Source organism: Solenopsis invicta, chromosome 1 (genome assembly GCF_016802725.1).
Source record: "Solenopsis invicta isolate M01_SB chromosome 1, UNIL_Sinv_3.0, whole genome shotgun sequence".
Lineage (NCBI taxonomy): Eukaryota > Metazoa > Arthropoda > Insecta > Hymenoptera > Formicidae > Solenopsis > Solenopsis invicta.
Genome location: NC_052664.1, coordinates 9,412,467 through 9,435,333, shown reverse-complemented (window position 1 = coordinate 9,435,333; position 22,867 = coordinate 9,412,467). Strand labels below are relative to the sequence as shown.

The window sequence follows — 22,867 nt, the reverse complement described above, 5'->3', positions numbered from 1 at the left end:
TTCACCTTTATCATTATTAATATAATAAAAAAGATAAAATATAAAATATTATGTAAAATATTATAGAATAAGTGAGTAATAAATATAAAATTCCTGCAAGAATCAAACAAGTTTACATGTTTTTTATTTTTATTTTTTTTTCTAATAGATCTTCAAAATATTAATCAAAGCCAACAACTTTGTTCTTATACCCATTATATACTCAGAAAACAATTTTCATGTTTATGTAATATTTCCATATTTATTTATAATGAACGGATTAAAGATGAGAATTTTTGTTTTCTAAAAATAACATTTTGGTTTGATTTTTGTAGAAACCTTTTGAATTATTTTTCTTTGTTTTAAGAAAATAAGAACAGTGTTTGCGTACTGATTCGGAGCTATGGAGGAAGTCAATCGCAAGTAATTTTAGTTCTGTAACTTCGTTTATTAATGCCGTTACAACGCCACCTGAGCCAACTACAATTCCGAGCTCGACATTTAAAGCTGGCTCGCACAATAATGCGCAGCCTTCTTATCGCGTGTCTAAAAATTGTCATCTAAATCGCGTTGCCTCATTAGTGGGAATTTATAAAATTTTATCAGTCCAGATATCAATTGGCTCGGCCGAGAGCTAAAAGGAAAAAAAAAGAGCAAACATTCCTCTTTAAAGCACAATTCTCGTTGTAAATAATACAAACATGATCGGATCACCGTTCCGCTTCTTTGGTAGCGTATTAAGGGAGTTAAAATTGCAAGAATAAAGAACAGGTCTTACGTATTTGTAAAATAACTACTCAAGAAGAAATTAAATAACAAATCTATATAACGATGCTATATATAAACATCTTATTGTTATTTACATCATTGACGAATCGCTCCTAATAATCGTGTAAATAGCTACATTTCACCGAGCATGATCTAACGATGCTTGATCAAGGGGAGAAAAGAGAGGAATATATATTATAATTATATATATATTTATATATATTATTATCGTTATGCTCGACACGATGTACGCGAATAAAATTTATTAGGTCTGGAAAATAATATACTCTCCGACGGAAAATTAATATTACATTACGCCTAAAAATCTGCCTGAGTTGCACGCATCTTATTGCATCTTCTGCGTACTGCGTGTATAACGGCGATTGAGAAATACTCTCGCGACAGGTACATAACGCGAAGTAACTTCGAACGATTGTTTTTATTGTAGCAATTGTGCCAACGGCAGCTTCAAAACTCATCTCGTCCCGCGTTACAGTATATCGTCGTCATATTATCACAATGATTAGTTGAAATAACGCTACCTCCCCGCCATTCGTAAAATGTGATATTCTAAAATGAACACTCGTCGTGAGAAACCTTGTAGCACATGTCACTTAAAAAACAATTTGATCCTACGTACGCAGCTTAAGTTAAAGAATGCGCAGCTTAACGAAAAAAGATGATCAGTATCGGAGTTAAAAATAATTCTAGTTGCGTTGACAAAATTGATAAACTTCCCTCCTTCCAAAAATTTTGCTCACACACACATGCAAAAAACGTCACATAGTGTGCCTCCATTATGGAAGAATATCGTAATACTGATCAATGACTCACCGAAAAATTCATGATTTGACCATTATCTATCATCGTCTCTGATAATATGAAAAATTGTGATTACTTTAAGAATTATTAATTTTGCTACGAACGTTATATCACTATATCTAGGTAGCACACAATTAGTTCATAGCGACGAGGATTTGAATCAATAATTCAAAATCCGAAACTTGATCCGTGATCCGGTAATCCATCGACGACATATGTGATGCGCTGCAAGCGCCCAGTAAATCACGCTTGTCTATCTCGTCCATAGGTTAGCCATTGATTGGCACCGGTAAAGGACATTGTACTTGCCACACAATCAAATGACTCTGTTCTCCGTGTTCTTCGTTGCTAACCGTGGTAGTCGAGCGGTCTATAGTCTCCTCTGTCTCCTCTCCATCACCTAAAAAATAATTAAAATATAAATTTTTTATTTTGCTGATGATGACTCCAAAGAGAGTCGAAACGTTTGAATGTAAAAACTGTTAATACGATTAAGAAATATATTGACTTTGCGCAATATTAATCGCGCGTGACTCTCACTTGCCTTTATTGATTATTTATAAAATATAAATGTTATTAATAGCAAGTGATATTCCCAAATAAAAGAAAACAGGCATAAATCGCGTTTTCTAAAAGATAATGCATGATAGATGGGAAAGCCCAACCCCCAGAGAATAAAATATATGATATACTATTGCTTTCAAAAAGTCGAAATATTAAATTCTTTTATTCTTGAACTTTGATGTTTACACATGTGCGATAAATATGCAAGCAATCTGTAGAAATTCAAGATACCCCACAGTCAAATGTATTTGTATACAATATGCAAAGGTTACAGAAATGATGTTGTTAGTCGAACTTTGTTCTACCGTGCAACAGTGGGAAATATTGTTCTGTTAGTAAAGGATGCACCGATTAATAGCGATATTTATCTGTTCAGACAGAGAAACGTTCATTCATTGAGATATAGAAATCGATCACTTCTTGCTTCTCTCTGGGGGCATACCTGACCATCTGCCATACAATTAGGTGTGTTGCCACATCACTCTCGTCTTCAGCTTCATCTGCTAAAATTGCAATAACCTGTTAAACTTTAATTTTTACTTTCTCATATGTTTTTTATTAATTTTTTAGTTGTTTTTTCAGAGTTTACTTAAAATTTGTAAAGGACATACCTTGCAATCATTACAAAAATTTGCTTACCAACTCTGAAATCGATGTAACCTTCACCGCCAGAAAGAACGAGCATCGCAGGTTGTGTTCCGTCCGTTATCGCGCTCTGACCACCATGACCTAAAAACAATTTCATTTAAAGTTATTAATCTCTGAAGAAAAATCTCATTTGCAAAAAAGTAATCAACATACAGTCATGTGAAGCTAATCGTTAAGACACAGGTTATTGAGAATTTATTTTATGCTACAAATTCGCAAAATATTACAATATTTTTTGAAAACTTAATATTGTTAGAAGTAAAAATCCTTGCCAGTGATCTTTTTCCATCAAAAGCATACTTATGTTCAAACTGAAGATTCACTCGCCTGTTGTTAGCAAAATCGAAAAATTTAAATAAAATTGTAATAAAGCGCCAATTCTACTTTATCTTTGTTTTTACTTAACTCTAAAAATGTGTAAAAAATGATAAAATTGTGTAGTAGAATAGTATTAAATAAACAAAACAATTCTATATAATCATAAAAATATCTCGACGTATAAGACATTGAGAGTTTATTTGATACTACAAATTAAAAGCATTTCTTTTATGAAAATGCATCTCTAGCGAATATTTTTACTTTCAATGAAGTTCTTCCTAAAAAAATTACAATACTTGGTAAATTTATAACAAAATAAACTTTCGTATCCTATATCCAAACAATTAGTGTTATGATTGTGCACATGTATTTTAATATTAATTTTATTAAAATTCTTTACATATATTTTACATGACTTATAAAATTAATAGAATTTTATCCTAAATATTGACGAATTAGATCATTTATAGTGAGTATTAATCTTTTTTAAAACTTATTTTTAATTTATATCAATATTAATATTACAGAGTTAGAATAAAAGTAATTTGCAGATTTCAAAGTGAGCACAAGAAAAGAAATCCTTTAAATTATTTATAATTATACTTATATTCTAACGGCAATATTATTGTACATTATTGTACAAAAGCGCAAATATTTGTCAAAATTCCTCTCTCACAAGGAAAAGTCGCGAGCAGTGCATCACAGATTTCAATAAAATTTTATAGGTATGTGTATTCACCCATTTACTACAGTAAAATAAATTGCGATATTTAGGCATTCTCGAGAAAATGATTAAATATTTTCAACACCTACAGTATCATTACAGAAGAAATTTTGTTGCTCTTTTTCATTTGCACTAGCGCTTATTGATGAAATATCCATATTGTCAAAATATGAACATGAATATCTTTTGCAAAATACACATTCATAGGAATACATCTAACTCAAAAGACAACCGTGTCGAAACTGTGTTGTAATTATCGATTTTTCCGTTAGATAAGGAATTTTGTACACAAGCTAACAATAAGGTCTAGACAAAAAAAACAATAACAAATCCGTTTTACTCTAAGATTGTTGTAGATGTAACAATTTATAAAAACACTTATTTTTACATGAGACCAGAAGGCCCATGTTAATCACAGCAGTTCTTCATGCCGAATAATAACACGGCCACACAAAAAAAAGTGTCATGTCCAAGAAATTAGACCCATGTATGCCTATGTATTTTTAGGCTCTAAAACTGCGCACTCAATATGCAACGCGCAATTTGAGTTGGAAATTATAAAACTTGTAAAAAATTAAATACTGTTCAGCACAAAGAACCATTGTGATTGATAGGCCTTCTAGTCTCGTGTTTTAATTTCGTCAGTCCAATATAACATATAATTATTTTTACGTAACGAGAAAGTCCTATAATACTGTTCTTCTGTAACGGTACTATAGATACTGAAAATATTTAATCGTCATTTTCTCGAGAATGCCTAAATATCGCAATTTACGGCTTTACTCTACTAAATGTTTGAGTGAATACTACACACCTATAAAATTTTATCAAAACAGATGGTGTGCTTTTAGCAAGTTTTCCTTATCAGATATATTCTTGCTAATAAAATTTCATGTTTTATTAAACATTTGCAATCGGTTTTATAGTGCAGCATTTTGCACTAAAGGATACGCGACCAATAAGAGATAAAAAAGAAAATTCCATATGACGTGTTTAATATTGTTCAGCAGTGATTCCACATTCTTTTTCAGAGGATTTTTTTATTTCATTCTCATACTTGCGCGTATTCATAATTAAACTATATATGTCCATGAACCTAACGACAATTCTTTTGCGTGCTGTTTTTTAATTGTTACATATCTGCAACGTTTTATTTCAAATATTATAAACTTTAAAATTAACGTTGGATCTTAGAATTTTATTTATAATTGTATGTTGTATATTATGAGTTTATTTTGTGTTAGAAATATTCTAATTTTTTAAATAAAAACTCAATTACGAGGGGTGTTCGATAAGTAATGCAACACATTTTTTTTCTCAGAGCAGAATGGTTTTATTCAGGATTCAAATACACCATATTGTTCCCCAATTCTTTGGCTATAAAACCCTATTTTTCGACTAATCTCCGTTCAATTCTATGGCGGTATACAGGCTCTCGATCACATTAAGGTGGCGTAAAGCCAGGAATTGAACGAAGATTAATCGAAAAATAGGGTTTTATGGCCAAAGAATTGGGGAACAATATGGTGTATTTGAATATTGAATAAAACCATCCTGCTCTGAGAAAACAAATGTGTTGCATTACTTATCAAACGCCCCTCGTAGAAATAAAAACCTTACTAGTGATACATTTCTATCAAAAGCAAACTTGTGTTTAAACTGAAAAAATTCACTGCCCTATTTATTAACAAAATCAGATTAAAAAATGTATTTATAAATAAAATTGTACCAATTCTACTTTATCTCTATCTGTTTTTACTTAAATCTGAAAATGTATGTTGTAACGTGGCAGATTTACTGCCTCGCCCCTGCATCTCTCCGCCTCCGCGAAGCGTAAATACGCGCCTATGGCCAAGCCGTGCACTTTCCAATAGCGAAAAATTTCCGGCGGAACTGCGTTAAATTTGCGAATTGCGTTTTAATCTCGAATTATTTTCATGTAATCTCGGGTACCTCTCGATGAACCCCGCAACGGGGAGCCTCATAGAAGAGCGGACATATCGAGAGATGCTCGCGGCAGCGGAAACGCAAGGAGGAAATCGTCCAGGACCGACACATCCACGGCCGCTGAAGGAGAGCAAGAAGAGTCGACCCGCAAAATACAAGCGCCGCGAGGAGAGCTCGTCTACATTGAGAAGCAGCTGCCCAAAAAGTTTGGCAAGACAGCCGAGACAAAGACCATCGGATGTCGGTTGACACATTGAAAGGAGAGGAGGTGGGCACGACCGCAAAATACTTGACACACGGGCGTGGAAACGAACGTCAAGTACTCCGAGAATCCTACGAGGGGAGCGACGACAATGTTAGCCGGTGCCAGAGACAGCGAGCTACCTGCAGAGATACGAAGCAATATGGTCTTGACACTACGAGAACCGCGATAGGATACATCTCCTCTCCTTTCAATGTGTCAACCGACATCGAGTGGCCTTTGTCTCGGCTGTCCTGCCAAACTTTTTGGCTAACTGCTTCTCAATGCAGACGAGCTCTCCTCGCAGCGCTTGTATTTTGCTGCGGGTCGACTTGCGTTTTGACACTGCGAGGATCGCGATAGGATCTAACTGGCCGCGCAGCTACATACGGCAAAAATGCGCACCCCGTGCGAACGCAATTTTAGAGATACAGGGGTAATTAATATTAAGCGCGAGAAGTGCTGTCCGACTGTTGGCTGCCGCATATTACGTTGCGAGTTCAACCGCGTTAATCCTTAGACGATCGGTTCCACCGGAAAGCCGCAAAACTTTCGTGCACGTGCGCGAGTCGTACCGTTGCCGTGATTGCTTCATCTGTGCATATGTCGGTAAAGCGTAATGTATTGCGTTAGAAAATATTTTTGCTGATTCAATTGTTTAATAATTTCTTATTATTTTCTCGCGTCTATTTTTTCTACAAAATGCTCATATTCTTTCCTGCGTGTAGTAATTATTACGGTTTGGTCGCGCGGATTACTTTTTTTTTGACGGATTTTGTCTGTTTCGAATCACTTAATTTTTTATGTCAATCTTGCAGTAATATATATTTTTTTTGCTACTTGTTACATCGACCTTCTGTTGAATTTCTCGCCCGCTTATTTCCTTCCTCGCGAGAGTGATCTATCCACCCTTGCCTTCTCCATCCTCCCCTTCTACCGCGTAGAGGAACCGGCCGGCCGCGTGTGAGTGACGACTCTCGGTTTCGAATTGGTCGAGAACGGTGTATTTTTCGCCCACTATCGTGTAATTGCGTTAGCATTCTTACATACATACATTAGCATCAAATTAGTAAACGCGTTTAGCTCAATTTCTCGCAATTCGATAAAATTCTCGCGTCAAGTACAGTCGTCGCCTTTGCGCGCGTTTCGCGTGAATTCCCGTCTTTTCTTTGATCACATTGAGACGCGTATTCCACGCGCAAAGTACGTGACAATGTAAAGGATAATAAAATTGTGAGAATAATATGATAAATATTAATAATTAATATTAAAATGATAAAATTATGTAGAATAATATTAAATAAACAAACTAATTTTATATACAGTTATAAAACTAATTATCTGGATACATAAGATATTGAAAGTTTGTTTATTTTATGTTATAAATAAAAAATATACTTCTCGTAAAAATGTACCACTGATAAGGGTTTTTACTTTCAATCGAGTTTCCTCTAAAAAATTATATTTGATAAATTTGTAACATTAAATAAATTCCTATATCTTATGTCCGGACAATTTCATGACTGTAAATAATCTCAAAACCCACCAGGTACAGCGACAAACATCTTCACAGCGTCTCTATGGCCATGAAAGCTGAGCTGCGCGTGGGCCATGCTGCAATAAGGTATGAAACTTCCCGGTGTGACACCTCGTTCCGATGCGAAGATTCGAACACCGACTCCCGGCGCGTCACTTTTGTTGTTACCCGTCTGCACTCTGGCTACTGTCATCGAACCACCTGCACCTGCAACACCATAGTGTTACAGAGTTGACGAGTATTACTGTAAAGATGACATGCTGTCTTTTCACTTACTTTCTGACAACGGTACCGAGATTATCACTCCGTTACCAGTACCAATCCATAGCCTATTCGAGGAAATGAGTAGTGCAGTAATGCGCACAAAGGAGAATCCAAGTTTTCCCGTACCGAGCATCTTGCTGACGTACGGTTCTATATCAACGTCTTGGAGATGCTGATAGGTATGAGCATGATATAGTCTTAACGTTGAATCAAGTCTGATACTGACCCATACACCATCACCGAGCCACGCTAATTGCCGCACTTGAGATTCTCTACGAGGATGTGCGTCCACTGTGCACTGTAAAATAGAAATTTTATTTTTATTCAATTTAGTAAACTTAATCTTTATTTTTTCAGATATCATATCATTTCAAGTATTATTTGGATTCTGTACCTCAAGTGTCATCGAAAGAGGATCAATCACATGAATCTTGTTTCTATAACCACACCACACTGTTTTTCCGCTTACTGCAGTCATGCATCTAATGGAATGTTGAGGGCTGCCGAGTGTAATCACGTGATATTGAGACAAATCCCATTGCCCATCTGCGCCTCTACGAAATATCGTTACAGTTCCATCCGCTAAAGCGACCAGAACTCGACCTTGCACATGTCTAATGAGATTGAAAATTTCCATTAATCACTTATCAACAAAATCTTACAATAATGCCTATTTCGATCAACGCAGATTAACTTTGATCTCAATTTAATTTACTCTTTATCTTTCTTTAGATCTAAGAATTGAAAAAAGATTAAGAGTTAAACTGAAATCAAAGTTAAACTGAAATCAAAGTTAATCTTAATTGATGAAAATGGGTGTTAGACCATTAAATTCTTAATTCTCGTTTAAAAATTATCGACGTGTTGCTATCCAAAGTTATCACATCGTGAAAACATCAATTTACCAATAAATGCAAACTCAGTTGTTGCAATTCTAATAGTAACACATAATTGCAAGCAACATGTCAACAATAATACAGATACTACTATCTGGGTTTTTTGTATGCTATGATCCTTGTTCAAAACAGCATACATACACAATGGCTAATGCTGCATCCCTCAGTTTCACGGAGTGCAAGCACACTGACCATTTAGCAACGGCTGAATGAACAAAAACTGCACCATTTTGAGCTCCGAGCCACATTGTCGGTTGTATGGACGACATTTTTTCGATGGATGTCTCCTCAATGACTTCCTCTTTTGTCTCTTCGTTCGCGGTATCTTTGTCGTTCGGTCGCGAATGTGTTTCTGCGTTATATCGTATAAAATTTACTTTTCCCAAGTTAGCGGTCTCGCTGTCTACACTTTCTAAACTTTGCGGTTCGTTCGTGGAATTCTGATCCGTCTCAGCAGACTTTTCAGTATTTTCGTTGACCTGATCCTCTGATTGATTATTAGATTCACTTTTATTTTTATCGATGATAATTTCAGCATTCTGATGATTTTTCTGGCTATTCTGCTCGACATTCTCGTTTGCATTTGTAACATCCTCACAGACGCCGTTGTTGTTCTCGCTGTCATTCGCCGAATTGCGAAGCGAGTTCTCGTTCGAGGATTGTGTGTAATCACTTTCTTTGGCACCGGGTACGCTCGCGATGCAGAGCAGGTGTCCCTGACAAACGTTAAACACTTCCAGAACGTCCGCCGGATTATTTGCATCAATCACCGTGACTTTGGACATCTTCTGCGTCGAGGTGCAAATCCAGACGAGCGAACTGAGTTGTTGCTCCCATTGTTCCGCTTCGAGCCGTCGGTTTTCGTTCTCCTGAAGCTCTTTGTCCAGGTGCTCAACGGCATCTTCAGCTTCCGCCTTCGTATTACTTGTCTCTTGGGCTTCAGCCGCGTAGAACACACTTCCACCGACCATACATCCGCCGTCACGCGTTTTACCACTGCTCAGATTTACCCCGGCGCCACACCAAATCTGATAAAATCAACAACGATATTTATAGATTTCTTTTCATCAAAAAATAGGAGAATACAGGGTATTTACTCAAATTTTGTAAAAAAATTTCCTAAGAATTCCCAAGTTCTCTGGGATTTTTTATACAAATTCAGGTAAGATTAGAAATTTTTTTAATGCAGCTTTAAATTTTTTTTATTATATCTTTTAATATTCTTTAATCATGCAATTGCAAAGAAAAGATTAGTTTTAAATATTAAATTTAAAAAATATTAAAAAGAAATAATATAAACTAATGTACAAGGTGAGTCTTAATAATTGTCCCCACGTTTTACCATAAGATATAGCTTATAACAATCTGTCCACAATACACAAATCTAGCTCACCAAAAGTACAGAATTTAAAACATGATAAATATTAATATACTAAACAATGTTATGTTTAGATAAATTAAAGTTATCTAGATGATAATCAAATAAATTACTTATAAATGTATCTTATAGATAAGACAAAGCTGATTTATTTTAACTAGATAAAAGATAAAATTATAGTTTTATAAATACTTTTTAGATAATATCGCTATAAACTAAAACAATTTAAAATATAAAAACAATATGTTATATTGTTTTAGATTTTTATTTCTAAATTTTTATTTCTGGAAAATAAAAGTTCTTTAAATAATTTAATCTGATAAAAAATATTTCTCTTTAAATTTGAATCAATACGCAAATAAAAAATTAAAAAATAAAAGAAATATAACTCACTAATAATGATTGACAAAGTTTCTTGTAAAAGTTTTCCAATTTATAATTATAAAGCAATTTTTATATTGCACTACTACTGATCTGGAGTAAAAAATATGCTTTTACGTATAAAATTCAAAGTTAACTTTACATGCGGCTCATTTTTATGAATTTGATAAATATGAGACAAATCACATTTTCACAATAAAACACGTAACAACAAAATGAAGTGTAATACAAAATGTTATTGTCAACATGTTTTACGCTTATTAGTTCTAATTTTTTCGCGATACTACGTCGTCACCATCAACGCGGAGTTTTACCAATCGACTACTTATTGTTAGAAGCCTTAAGAGGGGAAGATCATGTAATCGGTCGAAAAAAAGCTGATATTCATAAATTTGTTTGCGGCACAAGACTTTTAATAAACTGTCCATAACTTTTCTCACACATTTCTTATAATTCGTAGATGTAGAAAAAAATTTTTTTAAGCCAAATTAGTGCAAGTATGACAGTTTAATGACGCTCGCTCTCCAAGTTTTGGTTTTCGAGGGAGTCAAATGACGTACAATGCAGTATTTTTTTATCTCATCCTGAAATAAAAAATCGAACGAATCTGTCTTTTTGATAAAACACACCGAAAAAATCTAAATCCAATAGTAACAAGTATTAAAATAAAAATGCTACGCAGTTTTGAAAGAAAGGTCAAATGTTCGCATAAAATTTTCGTTTTTATCATGTGAAAAAAATAGTTTGGATTGTTATTCTTACAAGTTTTATAAGTACAACCAATAAAGAATTTAGTAAAAAATAAACATGCATCGTCTCAGTTATATTGCTCGAATATTTTTTAAGTTATATTGTACGCCGTTTTGAAAGACGTAGTTTCGAGAAAAACGCGTTTAAAGTTTGAAATGCGCGTGACTATCTACTGGACGCGCACGAATGAACTTGTCTGTAGGATCGTTTTTTTGTCGATCTCCAATATGAGGATGTGAAATTTGAATTCTTGAAATGTTTTGGTACGTATATGTACGAGGTGTGGCAGAAAAGTAATGAGACTAATTTTTTTTACAACAATTTTATTTTATTTTTATACATCAATATTATCCTTCTCAAAGTAGTTCTCTTGAGCAGCTATACATCGGCGGAGGCGTTGTTTCCAGTCTTCGTAACACTGCTGGAAGGCTTCAACTGGAATCACCTTCAGCTCCTCAGTTATGTTCCTTTGGTTATTAATATAAATCAAAATGATGTCCTTTTAAGTGGTTTTTTATCTTGAGGAACAAAAAAAGTCACACGGACTGAGATCCGGCGAATAGGGGGGACTGAAGAATCACAGAAATCCCTTTTTTGACGAAAAAAGGGATTTCTGTGGTTTCTCAGTCGCCGGATCTCAATCCGTGTGACTTTCTTTGTTCCTACACGATAAAAAAAAACCACTTAAAAGGACGTCATTTTGGTACTATCGATAATATCCAAAGTAGCGTAACCGAGGAGCTGAAGGTAATTCCAATTGAGGTCTTCCAGTATTACGAAGACTGGAAACAACGCCTCCGCCGATGTATAGCTGCCTAAGAGAACTACCTTGAGAGAGATAATATTGATGTATAAAAATAAAGTAAAATTGTTGCAAAAAAAATCGATCTCATTACTTTTCTTCCACACCTCGTATGTATGCAATAAAAAAAAATTGATTTTTACATGACCTTTCCTCCTTAATATGTTGTTTAGATCAAATTTCATGTAACAGTGGTAATATGCAAATTCTACAGGTCGATGTGGTGAGAAAAACTGAAATAGATTTTTAATACTAGCAGTAAATTTTGGACGCAACCTTGTTATCGCTTTGATTCTTCAGTTAGAATGAATAGACATTTGAAAGTTGAAGCTAGGGACAATATTTTACTCTCGTAATTGTTTAAATGTTAGATAATTTTTAAAAAATAATACTTCTTTTATCTAAGATAAAGATGAAGATAATATAGATTATAATAATCTAGATAAAGATAAAAATTTTTTATCAAGATAATTTTATATAGATAATAGTAACACTGCTACATACCTTCATGCCTGGCTCGGTTTCTTGTAGGGGTCGACAATATACTGGAACTGGAACAGGAGGTTGCCTGACGGGAGCGCTTGGCTTCCCCGGTAAACTCCATCCATAAGCTTGTAGACGACCATCCTCTTTTTTAACGTGTGCTCGTACCTGACGATACTGTTCTCTTCGCTCACTTGCGCGTCTTGCTACGAGCTTTTCGGATGATCTGCAAAGACGATATATGAACGATATGTTAATTATCGTACGTTCTACGAGTTTCGATTGAAAAGGAAAAAAATCACTGCAACTTTTCCGAGTAAATAATAAACTGTAATTGTTGACTATCCGTCTGACCATCCTTTTCACCATATATTCTCCGACCATTTTGGTTCCATTTCCACCGATTCTCACAGTCGACAATAGTCACATTCTTGTAAATTTATCGACATATAGGATTCGATGTTAGATACGGATATCTCTATTTATACTTCTTAAAATCTGACGTTGAAGCGGAAAGTTAGAAGTAGAACGGAACAGATTTACCTGCTGACCAATAAGCACCCCACCCGAAGCCAGAAAAACCAGGTATCTCTTGACAACGCCACGAGGGAGAGGCAAGGGCGAAACCCGAACAACAAAAAGACCAAAAGCGCAGTAACAAGAGTGAAATAAAGGCCAAGTTTATAACGTAATCAAAACTTCATTTATTTCTTCCGATCAATAATGATCGCATGTTATTATTTTTTCCAGAAATTGTACAAATTCGTATTTACAAAATGATGTATTTCCTTTTCGTTCAAACAAATTACTGTGAAAAATTGATTTATCTATCTAATTAGTGCAGTTCTTGCACTTTTATGAGCAATGTATACATCATCATAATATACAGATCATGATTAAAACTTGATAATAAAACTTGATTAACAGATATAATTTGGTAAAAGAATTTAAAAATAGAATTAATATATAGTTATTAATTATAATTAAAAGAAAACAACGTGGGAAGAAGAATAATCTTGATCCGTTACAAAACACTATATATTATTTTCATTTTGATGATTCGCCCAGATCGAATAAAATTTTCTTTAGATATTTGTTGAAAAAGCCAAAAAAAGATTACAGAATGAAGCGAAAACTGGTTAATACATGTACATCAAATTCGCCAGTAAACAGGCTAAAATTATTTAGAAAAGACTCACGTCTTTTTAGTGCAATTGAGACTAATATCGTGACAAAAGATTATGGATCCCAACTGACCAAAGAAGATTCTAATCTGCAAAGATGAGCAATTCAGAATGTCATACTAAATTTCGTTTCTATAATGCAACCCCACAATTGAATTATAAAACAGCATTACCTTTTGTATGTTTTCGTCACTGATTTTGATAATAAAACGTACCAAGATTACGCATTTAATTGCATCCTATGTGATATTCTTCTTGTCAAAAATGAACTCAAACTTGTTAAATGATGATCAGATAGAAAGTATAAAATAACAAAAAACATGAAAATAAGAATCTAATAGATTAAAATTAGGCAGGTTTCGATGTGTCAATTCGACGTAACATATCTACGTGCATGTAGTAAAATTTTTGATTTCTCACATGGTGTCTCCTTGGTCGAGAAAGTCTTGGCGACTTTTCAACGTACGTCTACGCATGGCATCCAAGGGCGGAGCTGGGACAATCTGATTCGCAGGTGCGCTGTACCGCACGTGTGGCAATGTGTGCGTAGTACGCACTAACGTTCCTCGATCAGCCGGACCTGTGAAGAGATTGCTAAAACTGAAACGAAAATGGATTAATCTTCGTCCAGTCTATCTCCCTCCTTATTTTCGTTCAATAGACACATACAACTTCCACACTGAACCCTTTCCACCTGAGATGCTGGAAGGATCGGTCTTGCTGGCTCTTATCATCTCTGTCCACCTGACGGCCTCTTGGAGCTCCATAAACCGTTCCTTATACTGATTTCGTTCCATGAGCACCCTTGCCATCTCCACACGTGTAAATCGTTTCCTCTGAGATAGAGGCACATCCTCCTCGTCATCACTCTTTGTGGCTTTTGCTGCCGCTTCTGCTTCTTCTTTGACTTTCTTCAGTTCTTCTTCAAGGGCAGCAATTCGTTGCCGCAATCGTTCACGTGCTTGCTGTAAACCTCGAACCTCTTCTCGTAATATTTCTTGCTCACTGGAATGTCAAAGTTTTTAACAATATTTAAAAGTTACATCAATGCTGCAGTAAAAAGAATTTATTAATGATCTACCTCGTCAATTCATCCACTTTAACAATTAGATCATCCTTGACAACATTAAGCGCATTTCTAAAAGAAAATATCTAATGTTAAATTATTAAGATACACAATAAGGATATATCACCGTGTTAATAAAATAAAAAACTTACTTTGTTGCTAGCAATTCATTGTTCTCCATAATAAGATTTTCTACTTCTTTTCCCATACCTAAAAAGTAGATAAATATATAATACAGCAAACCAACTTTTCTTTCATAGAGATCAAAATACATTATGTTTAAATATATTATTTTATTTCTTAAAAGATACATTTAACACTTTGTAGTCCGCATACATATTACTGTTGCACCATCTAATTGAAATAAACTATGAACCATAAACTAAGTCTCACATTTTTTACCATGAACATGTGCCAATATAAAAACATCTGTTAAAATGTATTGTTTCGTTTTTAGTAAAGTTCAATATTCTTACACAGCGCAGATTTCAAATTGATATTTTTTTAATTTTTATGGAGATTTAATAAAAATATTTTTTATTTAAATATATAATTATTTTTAAGGGCTATTTTTATTTGTTCATTGACTAGTGCAATGATCCTGTATTATACGAACAAATATTATTAATAGCATATATCTTACCAAAGAAGTTGTCATTCACTGCACGATAAATTAATTATGCGATCGTGTTGCAAGTGTGAGTCAGCACAGGTGGCAAATAATGAAACACAATACAAGTTAATACAAATTCAGGAAATTGTTAATTCAAAAGATAAATGAATAAATATTCGTGTGTGTGTGTGTGTGTGTGTGTGTGTGTGTGTGTGTGTGTGTGTGTGTGCGCGCGCGCGCATTCATTGTCAAGCAGACCACCGACTTTTCTAAAACTGTATTCAACGTAGGAAAAACCGCCATACACAAAAAAAAGTTTAAACTATTGAAAGTCTTTACTTGCTTTATTTTTATTCATATTTTTATACTCTATTTACTGAGAGAAAACGAACTGTTTAGACAAACATTTGTCCGCTTCGCGCAAGTTTCACCTGCAGGACGACACGAGGCGCTCCCTTCTCCTCTGTTCACATAGGCCCGTATAGGCTCGTAATGCCAATATTCTCCTCGCTATCCATGTATGTAAATTACTATACACTTCAAGTCTCTTAACTCGAAAAATACTTAAGAAAGTAAATTTCATTAGTGTTTTGAAAAATTCTTGACACGAGCTATTAAATTCTGGAATCAAAAATAGAGTGTTTCATTTTTAAAAATCGATTTGACTTTGACCTAATCTTGGCAACGCTCTCCAAGGTCAAATTGAGAGAGAGAGAGAGAGAGAGAGAGAGAGAGAGAGAGAGAGAGAGAGAGAGAGAGAGAGAGAGAGAGAAAACGATCAATAAAGATTTTTTTTTAAATCCTACAACTGTTGTCTGAAACACTTTTCTGTAAAACTTATATTTTCCGTGATATTCAGAGGTTTCAGTACTTTTGCCTCACTCTATGTGCATGCACGCACGTGCGTGTGTGTGAATACGTGTGTGTACAATGAGGTGCGTTAATGAGGTCTTCTATCGGTGTAGCTAATACAAAAGTCATAACAATCTTAGCCAATCAGACAAACTCACAAAGCCAATGGCAACACATGATTGGTTAAATTGCTAAGTTCCTACACCGAAAAAGGACCTCATTAATGCACCTCATTGTACGTACGTACGTACGTACGTAGGAATATATGTATCTATAGAAAGGAAGATAGCGCAAAACAAGTATCCATTGTATCGCGCAATTCAAATACAGGTATCACAATCGAGCATATATGTTAAATATGACCCCTCGGTCGGTGAAAATTATCCAAGAGTAAAGTAAGAAGCTGCGTTATTGAGTTAGATCATATATTTTTTGCAGTTTTCTTATGATTTTATCTCATTTTTTCACTTGTCTTACTTCATCCATGAGGCAAGATGCGGAGAAATATTTTTTTTTTTAATAAAGTTTATAATTCTCTGAAGATTTTATTTAATGATAGTTATATTAAAAGATTAATGTCCAAAGATTATTTATGAAGATTCGTTAATTATGAAAACCTTTCATTCATCATCAAATCTTAACTACCCCGTCTTGCCCTACCTTCTGTTATATATGGCAAAACTTGTGGATTATATATATCAAACTTACCTGACGAAGCGTATTCTCCAGGATGTACTAAACTTCCTAAAATGACAAATAATATCAATTTAATTTTGCGAAAAAATAGAAATAGTTTTAAAATAAAAGCTTTAAGATAATATTCTGGCGTAATGTAGATGTAGTACCAGTAATATCTGCACCCTCGTCCATTTCACCCAGAGCATCAGCATCTTGAAAACTTAGCTCCTGATACAACGTATTGCCACTTCGTTGCTCTCTTTCGGTCCTGCTTCTACCTCCTGGTGTAGTCGCTAACTTCTCTATACCCGTGGTCGGTGTTGTCGGCGTTATTAAAGTTGGCGGTACTTCCGTTTCCGGACTTTCATCTGCAAAAATATATTTTTAACTTACATTAGACTCATACACTGTGCAAAGAGAAATTTACAAAAACCTGTCTTACACAACATACGTCTAGATATAGCTGTAGTCTTATTCTCTTGTAGTGGTTGATCGGTTAGTTGGCTTTTGTCAGATGTTTCGATAGCGGCTTCGCTGCTACTATCCAACATTTCAGTTCTCAAGTTGACGATATTTGGTACAATATCCTCTTGAACATCTTCGGCGTTTATGCTAGCTTCCAAACTTTGGAAGCCATAACTAAGCGGCCCAGAACTGCGTGACATATGAGCAAGTCCAAGGGAAGGTAACCGTGATGGCGCACGGCTAGCAGATACACTCTCCAATCTTTCTGTACTACCAACCAGCATTTTAGTCCTCTCCATGTAATCGACATGAGTCTTGAATAATTCTGTATATCTGTCGTGCAACCGAGAATACTCGCGTTTCAATTCAGCTTCCTTCTCCTCAAGCCGACCAACTAAGAAGAAACGTGAATGTTTAATGGTAAGCGTAATTAGTACATAAAGCAGTTCTGAACATTTCATAGAACACTCCACATTGTGAAACGTATAATAAACAATATTTAACCCAAATAAGACCTTCAATCATGTACTTCAAATAGCAAACATTTATCAGCGATGTAAAGAGAAAAAGAAATGATTATTTACTATAAAACATCAAAGAACAAATATACAGCAGTGTTATAAATAGAACCTTAAAATGGAATAATAAATAAAAAAATTAATGGACAGAGAACAATAGTAAATCTATATCCCATGTTCTGTGCACATGTCTCTTACCGCAGAGTGATATAAAAAGATGAATAAAAATATAAATAACATAACAAAAGAACAGAAAAGAAAATCTTCTACTCTACTGTAGAGGGAAGAACTGTGAATGGGTAGACTGGAAGCGCCAATGGCATTTGTACCGTGATCATGAGAGTTCTTTGTCTTCAGTTCCAGCATTCTTACGATAGATTCCAAGCTATCAATTTTTGATAGAAGCTCCTTCCTTTCATCCTCGGAAACATCTTCCAATTCGAGAAGTTTCTAAAACAAACGCATTTACATTACATTACAACACATACTTTATTACGTACATTAAAAATTTATAAATATAAGAGTTTATTTAAAAAATAATACTAAGCAATTACCTGATCTGATGCTTTTCTCAATTGCTTCTCTCTTTCGTACTGTGTGACAAGCTGCTCATTGTCTTCTCTTAATAGCTCTAGTTCGACCTCACGTTCTTGATTCTCGGTATATGATATATCAAGACATTCTAATACATTGACTAGTAGAGGCATCAAGTCTTTCACTACATCCTCATCGTATCTCGCTATCATCTTCTCAAACTCTTGATAGATGCTGCCTGCCAAAGACTGTACTTTTTCCGACATGACAACATGGCTATCTTCGTGCGTGCCGTACACCGTTTCTTGATCCATTTTGACCAGTGTTTTATATATGTATATTATATATATATATATATCTATCTATATATCTGCAACAATAATAAAAGAACATAGTATTACGTACATATAATCATAATAATATATTTATGCAATAAATTAAAAAAGTAAATATATCGCGATTACCACAGTTTCATGTATATTGGCAAGATTCAGTAATAACATGCTTTCTATGGAAATCGTCAACATTATTAGCAACAGTTAATGATTAAAGTATACTTAACACTATACATTTTATTTTTCCTACCTTTCCTACATTGGATCACTTGATATTGGGTTTTGAGTTAATTTTCATTACTTTTATAAGTAGAATAACATTTTTCAATAACTTTTATATACACTTTAACATTTTTAGAAGGTGATAGTTTGTGTGATTAAAAAAGATATTATCATTGTTAAAAAAAATTGTATATCAATTGTTACAAATGTTATAACTATTTAATTTTTTCGAAGAAAAAAAATTTACAGGACAAAATTGCCAAATTGTGTATATAGAGTGTTAAGACATAACAATTCAAATAACCAATTTATCAAGAAGATTTGCAAAGTGCTTGTTATAAATTTTGTTAGCAAAATGCCAACAGAAATTTAGTAAAATTTGTTAACAGAATATAATGACAGATATACTACAGAAATATCTGCTATTTCATAATCATTTAAATATATTCCATTTTAATAGTTACAAAATGACATAATTCTACTTAGTTTCTGCTGGTAGTCAAATTATATTGACAAATTTTGCTTGTCAAAACATGAGCTTAATGTAATTATAGTTAGTGCCAATCTACTGCAATATTCTGTTGTTTGATTCTGTGACCAAATTACTAGCATGCTTTCAAATAGCTAAACCTATCAAAAAAATTTTTGTAAAAATGTCTATTACAAATTTTGTTTGCAGAAATCTATTAATAGAGTGTGATGACAACTGTAAAAACCTTGCAGAATCTGTTATCCCACAAATATTTAAATGTATTTCATTTAAATGGTTATAAAAGAACAAGATTCTACTTGCAATCTATTGTCAGATTATGTTGTCAAAATATGAGCTTAATGCATACATACTTGATCCATCACAATATTCTGTTTGAATCTATGGTATCAAAATTGCTAGCATATTTGCAGATAATTCTGTTAAAAAGAGATTTTACAAAGTGTCTATTATAAATTTTGTTAATAGAAATATAACAACATCTTTTAAGTATGATGGTGATTGATTGAGAAGAATTTAACCAGTAAATGATGTTATAGTCTATCTAAATAATTAAAAATAGCATGGTTTCCAGTAATGGAACAGTCATACATTGTATGTCAACTTGTAGCTGAAATGCTGCTTAGCCTTTTTATTTCATTTTTTTATTTCAACATTACATTTTACCATCAAAAATGTAACGTTAATATTTATGGGCCCAGGTAAAATGTAAAATATAGAAATCAAAATGTCATAAAAATATTGTCATTGGATGATATCATAATGATCATAAGAGTATCTACTTCTAAGTAGCAAAGTCAATATGACATTCTTATAATGTTATCATAACTGTATTCAATGTGAAGTGTAATACAAAATGATGACATAGTCACAGTATTATGTACAATTGTGTCATAGTTGGAAAGCATTAAGTTGTGCACCGAGTTGTACAATGTCGCCTGCTTACATTATTGGAAAGTACTCGTAATTCTACTTGGTTTCTGTCAAATTATATCGATTAACTCTACTAATAGAACAAGCCTAATGCAGTTGCAGTTTATGTCAATCTACCATAATCCATTCAAATTTACAGTATTGTTAGCATGCTTTCAAATAGCTCAATCTATCAAAGAGATTTTGCAAAGTGCCTGTTACAAATTTTATTAGTAAAAATACAACAGAATCTGTTAAGAGTATGAAGATGAATTGATTGTAGAAACCAAGCAGAATCTGTAAGCATTTAAATGATATATTATTATATTCCATTTAAATGATTACAAAATGACATGATTTTCCTGACAATCTGCTATCAGATTACATTTGCAAGCTGTCCACGATCTTAATGCACATGTTGTAATTGTTGCTAATCTGTGACATTATTCTGTTTCAGTTTACAGCAAAATTGATAGCATTTCCATATGACTAACTCTGTCAAAGAGAGTTTTACAAAGTATTTGTTATAAATTTTATTAATGGAAATTCAACAGAATCTGTTAATAGAATGTGATTATGAATTGACTATATAGAAATCAAGCAGAATCTGTAAACATTTAAAAGATTTGTTCAATTTAAATGGTTATAAAACGACATGATTCTATTGGCAATCTGCTATCAGATCATGTTGGCAGGTTGTCCAAGCATGAGTATAATGCAGTTATTATCTTCACAGGTAAACTGTTGACGAATTGCTAATATTTTGCTTTCTAGAAAAAAGAAATAATTTAGTCATCCTGAAGCATCTCTCCCTATATCTCTGGTCAAAAACAAAAGTAACATTAAATAGAAAAACGACAATCGCACTACTCAACTCTTTGGACTCGATACGTTGCACTTTTCACAGCCAGTTAAACGGATCTCGGGCTACGGCAGGCTACGGGACGTCGTCGGAGGCGTTAAAGAGCGCAAAGAGATGCGCGTCTTCGAGTGTGGATCATGAAGAAGCGCGTTGGTCGGCGGGTCGTCCATTCGCCGGACCTGTGGAAGGTGGCTCGTGTAACGGTCCACCGCAATCGTCGTTCGTCGACGGGCCGGACGTCAGGCGCATAACTCGCGCTTATAACCTCCTGCGTGCGATACCGTCGTCCGGGGTATAGCACAGGGAACGCGGGTAAACGCGCTCGAGCAGTCTCGTGCTGCCGTTTCGCTGCGTGAGGATCGACGGACGGCGGCTTGACGCGCGTTGTCTCATCGCATTATCTGCGCGTCACCGTCTCTTTCTCTCTTTTGCTATCGTGGACGGTCGTGGACTCACCTCGTCCACCTCGTGCGCCACTCGCGACGAGCCGTACGCGCGCACGCACGCACGCACGTATGGATGGACGAATGGATGGACGAGGGATCACAGATTGCCAACGATCGCGCGTGACGTTTCGCAACCACTGCCGCTTCTTTTCTTTTCCTTGCTCGAGTCCTTTGCAAGCGCTCGGTACTTGGTGACACTCGTGACAGTTGCGCGACGCGACGGACGAGATGAGCCTCCTGACACTCGTTCGAGGTCCGTCTGTCTCTATCTGCTCTTGTCTTTCTCGTTATGTCCGCGTAATTAGTAATCACACGAAATTAGGAGTGCAACTGCCAATTAACGACGACACGACTAGCCCTCACACCGCACGGATCATCCTGGCCACTTTGCACCAGTCAGTGATCCACAGGATCCACAGTCCCCTTCGACCCCGATTACAACGTGTTCGGAAATAGATGCGCGACATCCCCGTTTACGACAACGTTGCCTTCGGTTTACACTCGGTTCACTTCCGTTAGGTGGCCGTCGTGGCGTCATTCGGTGACTACTACCATCGCGTTCGGTCTTGGAGCATAGGCGGCTGATAGCGCTTTATCGTAGACCATCGACCGACGCACGAGTCTACGTGCGCGACTGAGCGATCGGCCGCCCGATCACGCCGACACAGCGACACTAATTAATTTGCATCGATTAAAAATCTTTCCTCTTGCCATATACCTTTTTTTTTAAATTTTTCTTGTAATTTTTCAAAACTTCTGTAACTTCTATAAATTTTGTAACATTCTGTAGGTGTATTAAAATAAATCGAAAGGATCGCGAATGAGACTCGGATGAATTAATAAAATCAGAAATATATAACGAACGTAATGCCAACCCAAGCAGAACAGGGAGTCATCACGACATCAAAATGATGTCAAAGTGACTGCAAAATGATTAATTAAAAGTCACTTTTCGATCAATTACGATTCACTTTAATGTCATTTTGACATAATTGTGAATCACTTGGACTCGTTCTGCGAGTCTTGAGAATATACGAGCCGATACTGGATGTTCATGTGTATATAATTATTTTGTTATATATTTCTGATTTTATTTATCCGAGTTCCTTTCAATTTACTTAAATTCACGCTACCTGAAAAATGCGTTTAATTGATTATTTACTATTACAATTATTGCGAAAAATATCA

General features: G+C 34.8%; 1 protein-coding gene across 6 annotated transcripts; it reads right to left on the bottom strand.

The window, feature by feature from the left end:
- Nucleotides 1–406: 406 nt before the first annotated feature.
- Nucleotides 407–22,323, bottom strand: LOC105206300 (JNK-interacting protein 3). Of its 6 annotated transcripts, XM_026140684.2 has the most exons (20): nt 21,247–22,323; nt 18,433–18,782; nt 18,208–18,328; nt 17,338–17,754; nt 17,063–17,263; nt 16,926–16,961; nt 15,396–15,413; nt 14,905–14,962; nt 14,768–14,824; nt 14,356–14,691; nt 14,107–14,286; nt 13,046–13,093; nt 12,524–12,728; nt 8,850–9,736; nt 8,207–8,426; nt 7,825–8,110; nt 7,558–7,755; nt 2,773–2,862; nt 2,576–2,636; nt 407–1,969 (listed from the first exon to the last, which is right to left on the bottom strand). In XM_026140684.2, exons 2-20 carry the CDS (start codon nt 18,724–18,726, stop codon nt 1,966–1,968), a joined length of 3,717 nt encoding a protein of 1,238 aa, XP_025996469.1. In that variant the 5' UTR covers nt 18,727–18,782; nt 21,247–22,323; the 3' UTR covers nt 407–1,965. The 6 variants fall into 6 exon arrangements, with proteins under 6 accessions (XP_025996469.1, XP_025996466.1, XP_025996467.1 ...); XM_026140681.2 differs by lacking the exon at nt 2,576–2,636 and having other exon boundaries at nt 21,247–22,320; XM_026140682.2 differs by lacking the exon at nt 2,576–2,636 and having other exon boundaries at nt 17,347–17,754; nt 21,247–22,316.
- Between the last annotated feature and the right edge of the window lie 544 nt (nt 22,324–22,867).

Excerpts from the sequence above, each read along its gene's own strand:
- LOC105206300 (XM_026140681.2), bottom strand. The coding sequence starts at position 18,726 with ATGGATCAAGAAACGGTGTACGGCACGCACGAAGATAGCCATGTTGTC. Across the intron at positions 14,692-14,767 it reads AAAGTGGATGAATTGACGAG|TGAGCAAGAAATATTACGAG; the intron begins GTAGATCATTAA and ends TTGACATTCCAG. Across the intron at positions 7,756-7,824 it reads CTCGGTACCGTTGTCAGAAA|GTGCAGGTGGTTCGATGACA; the intron begins GTAAGTGAAAAG and ends ATGGTGTTGCAG.